The 6,386-nt window shown below is 36.0% G+C and overlaps 1 protein-coding gene across 1 annotated transcript; it reads right to left on the reverse strand.

Moving 5' to 3' along the window:
- Window positions 1-214: 214 nt before the first annotated feature.
- LOC130135900 (ankyrin repeat-containing protein At5g02620-like) lies at window positions 215-6,038 on the reverse strand. The gene is made up of 3 exons (XM_056305750.1): window positions 5,369-6,038; window positions 3,275-3,783; window positions 215-1,199 (listed from the first exon to the last, which is right to left on the reverse strand). Exons 1-3 carry the CDS (start codon window positions 5,973-5,975, stop codon window positions 456-458), a joined length of 1,860 nt encoding a protein of 619 aa, XP_056161725.1. The 5' UTR covers window positions 5,976-6,038; the 3' UTR covers window positions 215-455.
- Window positions 6,039-6,386: the final 348 nt, after the last annotated feature.

Consider the following 6,386-nt stretch of genomic DNA (forward strand, 5'->3'; position numbering starts at 1 on the left):
GAAGTTGAAGGCAAACCCAATACTAACTTAAGAATTACAAAGCGGGAAGAGATGATTGGGAAATTTCTATATAATTCGACATATTTCAATGTACATGGAGCCTATTATAAACTTTATTATATGACTATCTAAGATAATAAAATAAATATAACATCAAATATAATCAATCGAGAATATGCACTATTAGAGGAGATATATGCATAATCCTGAGAGATATACAAAATTAAGTATATATCTAAATATCACTAACAAATTATATGCTAGTAAACATCACATTCTTAGGCAAACCTCCATTGGTGTACAAACTTTCATCTTGAGCATGGCAATCTTGCCGGCAATCAATCCAACGGTTGACGTTGACAGGTTTTAAATTGGACATGACATAAAAGTGCTCGAAATCGACGGCTGATAAAGAACAATTCCTGTTCACAAGCTCACAGGACTGTACAACCGGCTCAACTCGTGAGCTTTTCTAGCAACCAACATAAGAGCCTCGCCGGGAAATCAAACATTAGTATCTCACACTTATGCCAAAACTTTCGGATTGATCTTGCGGGAGAGCTACCTAGGGACCACGAATGAGCCTCGACGGGGTCAGGGAAATCGAAAAAGAAGCACAAAGTCAGCAGACCTCCAAGCGCAACATAATAACTAATTCTTTCCCTGGTACTCTTGGGGGGTCTCTTCGATGCGATATCCGTCCCCAAAAAATAGGCTACCACCATCCCGAATGTCGCAACTTCAATGAAACGTCTCACGAACGGGATGTATCTCGGACCTCGGCTAGAGCTGAACGTAATACTTCGACAATGGAAGATTATTGCCATGATGGAGAAAACGAAAGCTATGCAGTTAAAAAACTGAAAGGCTTCGAAATCTGCCCTGCCAGCAAAGATCGCCACTCCTCGGTCAGGTCCATCATTGTTATAACCTCCAGGCACTGCAAAGACCACGCTGAAGCTTACTGTGGCTATGAGCCCGGCCACTAGTAGTTGAACATCCATAATGCTTCTTTTTGACAAATCAAAATTATTACGGTTGGCAACATTACTTCCTGTGGTTATAGTCACAGATGGTTGACCCTGAACAAATTGCTTGCCTGACCTCTTCTTACCATGCTCCATAAACCAGCCTTGAAAACCCGGGATTCCATGAGATCCTTTCAACAGATGTTGAACGTTTTCAGCCATGAAGCCGACCTAAAAATATACATGATGTATATCAATTGACGAGTGAAAGTTCGCTGCGACATACTTCAAGACCCCCACTTTACACACTCAATACCCATCCGTAACAAACGGAACTCCCGGCGAGTTCTAAACGTCATAGAGAATTCATTCACATCATCTCTTTTAGATAAAAGTAAATAGTAGATAACACCTGTACATAGAGTTTCCTGGAGTAAACAGTTACAGTTCGGGTATGCTATCCGACTCCTGATTTATTCTCCATTTTTCTTTTCTTTTTCCTTTTCTTTTCTTTCTTTTTCCCCTTTATGTTATCTCCTCATTTTAGAGAATCCCCACCGTAAATATTTTGCAATGTTTTCAAGATAACGAAGACAGACAATTGCTTTTGAACTAGTTGAAGACCCGCATGTTGCACGGATTTGAACCTTATTGAAAAATTCTGTTCTGATGCTATAATATAGTCATACAACATAATATTTACATAAGTATATGTATTTGTCAAGCAAACAACAAGATTAACTAATATTCAAATTACTTTACTAAGTGATTTGTTTTAAACTATACCTTGTTATTTGAATATTTTGTCACTGCATAATTCTAATAACGAAAAATATTCAAACTTAAAATTGTTTTAAGCTATTTTTACTATATGCATTTGATTGTTGGCTATTAATACGATATTTAGTTTTTTCATGTAATCGGATTGCACGTGGGGCTTTAATATGTGGGAATGAGTTGGATGGTTTAAAAATATAAGCATTTATTGGATCTATAAGGACTTCTATTTTGAAGATTTTTGCAATAATAGCTACTGGCAAGATAATTATTTTGTCAAATGAAATTTCTATATGACAATGCAAATTCCAAATAATGATATAGATTAAAAATAAAAATTTGAATACAACTTTTTAGCCACTTTTTTTTGTTATTTTTTATATACTAATAAATATGGCCTAATCAATTTTTTCATTAGTCTAAAATATTTTTCATTTTACTTTACTAGATCGTTTTTGTCCACACATCAAATTTATAGATAATCAGTATTTTTGAAAAGAAAATGGTTAATACCATGAAAAACCTCAAACTGATACATCTGTGACAAGTTTACCCCGAACTGATTTTTTGATCACCAAAAACCCCAAAATGATATTCTTGTGACAAATTTATCCTAAATTAATTTTTTGACTACCAAAAATCCAAAACTAGTATATTTGTGACATTTACCCTCTGCTAAATTGGATTAATACCACGAAAAATCACAAATTGATAAAATTTGTGACAAACTGAGAGGTAAAATCCCAAACTAGTATACTTGTCAACTGCCACATGTTATCAAACTCAGCAATTTGACAGTACAATTTAACGGAAACTAACAGAGGGTAAATTTGTCACGGGTATACCAATTTGGGCATTTTTGATAGTCAAAAAATTAGTTCAGGATAAATTTACCACAACTGTACCAGTTTGAGGTTTTTCATGGTATTAACCCAAAAGAAAAAGATATAACCATACACATTTAGTTAATAATAAACAAAAACATTATACGCCAACTCATTTATTGAAAAACCATAAAGACTTCAAATCATGAGTTTAAGTTTATTGACTATTATATCAAATCACATCTAAACTAGTAAGCTATGTGAATTGATGTTGATATTTTGTTGTAGGAACATTAATGGTAGAGAAATGCTTTTTTATTTTTTGTCAAATTAAAAATAGTTAGTTTGCTAATTAATATTGAGTGAAGTGGAGGCAACGAAGCTTTGTGATAATGTGACTCAACCATCAAGTTTAATTCTGTCCAATTTTCTTATTATTTATTGTAAGATATGTAGTGTGAAATCACTTCACTCGGACCCCCTTTTCCAAAAGTGTGTCACACTCATTGGCTACGAAAATTGAAAATATAGTCAATATGCTTAAACAACCGATTAAGCAAAACAAAGTTGACGTAAAAAAACTTCAATTGCGTTGTTTGTTTGCACTTGAAATGAGTATCGGCTGGGCCACAGTTTCTAAAAGATACTGAAGAAATAACTCTATGAGTGAACAAATTGGGCTCTATAGTGTTCAAGCAAGCATACCTCCTCGTGAGAAGAAAACATGTCACAGGCGGTCAAATGATCCTTATTTTTGGCCAAACGGTCCACTCTCTTGTCTCGTGCAAGTGTGCATATAATGTCGTATTGTCTATTAAGCGCAGCCAAATGCAGAGCAGTGTTTCCATCTGTGTCTTGTTCGTTGATAAGATTATCCAGGTTTGACATCCGTAGTATGTACTTGACTACATTCATTCGTCCACCGATAACAGCTGCATGAAGAACATTTTGCCCTTTGGTGTTCATTATGTCACAAGCATCAGGACAGGATCTAAGAAGCTCGTTTATGACATTGGCATGGCCTTGAAACGCTGCAAGGTGAAGAGCCGATTCCCCCGATTTGTCTAAGTCGCATGCCACAGAAGTATCGTGTTGCAGGAGTAGTTGAACTGCTTCGACTTTGCCAAAGTAAGCTACGTAATGAAGAGGAGTCCACCCCATATCATCTCCTTCTCTGATCGCTTCTGGTCTTTTCTCCAAGATTTTCTCCCAAACTTTGCAAATAAAATAGGAAAATGTCATGATTTAGACTGTTTATAGCATCTTGGCATGTATATTAAAGTTGCACTCCTACCCATTAAGTTTTCCCCATTTTGTCTGTACTAGAAAGGACAGTGTCATGGTAATTCCGAAGTTTTTCTAGCGATCTTGTGTAACACGTGTAGAACCTAACTTCCTTCAATTTGGCATAATGCAGAAATTTGTAAAATTTATCAATTGATAAGTGAAATTGTTAGAAATTCGTGAAGTTGTTTGAGAAGAAGCTTCTCATATCTTCAGCAAGGCATCTACACTGTCAAGGCTAGAATAAAAGACCAAGATTTTTTACTCTGATGCCAATCATTTTATGGAAAATATTGTGCCCAACTCAATTTTATGGGAGAATTTAAATATTGAATGAGGACTAGCACCTTCTACATTTTCAAAAGTAAAATCATTGCATCCCTTTCCTTTCAAGTCGTCATAATTTGCCCTCGGGGGTTAAGAAATATAGCATGTATACCCTGATCTTTTGTAAATATATTGCCATGTGCCCTGTCATCACTTGCAAACTGAATTGGTGCTATAATTCAGAAAAAAGTGAGTAAGAGAACAAGATCTAGAAAAACGTGTAGAAAGAAATTAGCGTGTGAGAAATACTATTACCAACACTATTATCAAAATAGCGATTTTTCCGAATGGATGCATAATCTAAAATGGATACTATTTTTTTGGTCTGCATTTCAAGAGAAGACGAATCGGTTTAAACTTATTTTATAGTCGATAAGTAAAACAATTAAGAAAATGTTTAATACCACGAAAAATCCCAAAGTGGTACACTTGTGATAAATTTACCCTAAACTAATTTTTTGATCACAAAAAACTCCAAAAATGGTACACCCATAACAAATTTACCAAAAACTAATTTTTTTATCACAAAAAATCCCAAACTAGTACACATGTGATAAATTTACCCTCTGTTAGCTTATGTCAAATTTTACCGTTAAATTTGCTGATGTGGACATGGTATGGTGACGTGGCAAGCCCACGTGAAAATTCATAGGGTAAATACCACAAAAAACCCCAAACGAGTCCACTAACAGAGGGTAAATTTGTCATAGGATTATCAATTTGGGGTTTTTGATGGTCAAAAAATTAGTTTTTGGTAAATTTATCACATATGTACCAGTTTGGGGTTTTTTTATGATTAAAAAATTAGTTTTGGGTAAATTTGTCGGAGGTATACCAGCTTGAGAATTTTGTAGTAAAAAAATTAGCTTGGTATAAATTTATCACAAATGTACCGATTTAAGATTTTTCGTGATATTAACTCTTAAGAAAATGCAATGAGAATAACAACTCAATCTTTCCAAAACACAACCCTCGTCTATAATCAAGAGGCGTGTTCGACCTTTCCCCAAAATATACATAAAAACAATAAATAAATAAGTTTTGAATATACTACTATATTTATTGAAAGCTAGGATAGATGGCCCTCACTGCTAACACCAGCACTCTCATCTAAGAGAAGCCCTTGCACGAGAGAGATAACTTCGGTTAACTATTTTTTCATTGGGCTTAGTATCTTGTGATACTTACCGGTCAATGAGAGAAAGATTCCGGCATGCAGAGTTGTCAAACCCTTAGGGCCCTTATGAGAGGATGACCATGAGAAAGCGCCTAAAATCAGCTCAGTGGTACGTGAAAGTCCTCGATCTGCTGCAAGATAAAGTGGGGACTCATCGGCAGCATTAATAATATCACACAGTTGAGAATCTTCTTCAATCAGCAACTCCACCACCAAATCATGGCCTCCTCTTACTGCATGGTGCAGCACGGTATCCTTCTGTAAATTCTTCTTTCGAAGTAGCTCTTTGCATGCATCAACTTGTCCGTTTTCAACAACCCAATGAAGTGATTTCGCAAAATCAGTGAAGACTTGCACCACTCTGCAGCTACCCACTTCAGCAGCAAGGTGTAGAGGAGTGTCTCCTCTGTTGTTACCCTGCCAAAGAAGGGACCATCCTGATGGACATTGAAGAAGACCTTCAATGAAATTTACCTGCCCATATTGAGCCGCAATGTGAAGAATGTTGTTCTCTTTTGGCGTTGTTTGGTGGAAAAGGTCCTCTCCATTTCCTAAAATTATCGTCTTCAAGGAATCAAAGTCTCCCGATTTTGCAGCCTCATACACTTTAGGATGCATTCTCACTGTCTCTCTACCTTTCCCTGGATACAGAGTAGTTGCGAGTGAACTTGTGTATATAAGCAATGAACTCATTGCTTATATACAGAGTAGTTCAGGTGGGAGGAATTTTTCTTTAGAAAATAGTTTTAGAAAAGCCAAATTGATCTATTTCTTTGAAGTTTCTGTTCTCCCACACGTAAATTGAAAGGAAAAAGATCAAACAAAAAAACAAAAACAAAAAAAGAAATTCAACGGCCAGGTCTCCCTGCAGCTTGCTTCTTTTATTTGACTTTTGAACCATATTGTCTTCCACCTTTCATCAAAAGCCAAACCATTGCACATCCAGGATACTTCCTGGAACATGGTAACTTTAGACTTCTATGCCTTCCCCGGCGAGTACGGGGCAATGAGAACCATCTTCGATAGTTC

This window comes from Syzygium oleosum, unplaced genomic scaffold (assembly GCF_021117445.2).
Source record: "Syzygium oleosum isolate NSW1041296 unplaced genomic scaffold, Sole_v2.1 Sole_v2.39, whole genome shotgun sequence".
In the NCBI taxonomy this organism is placed as follows: Eukaryota; Viridiplantae; Streptophyta; class Magnoliopsida; order Myrtales; family Myrtaceae; genus Syzygium; species Syzygium oleosum.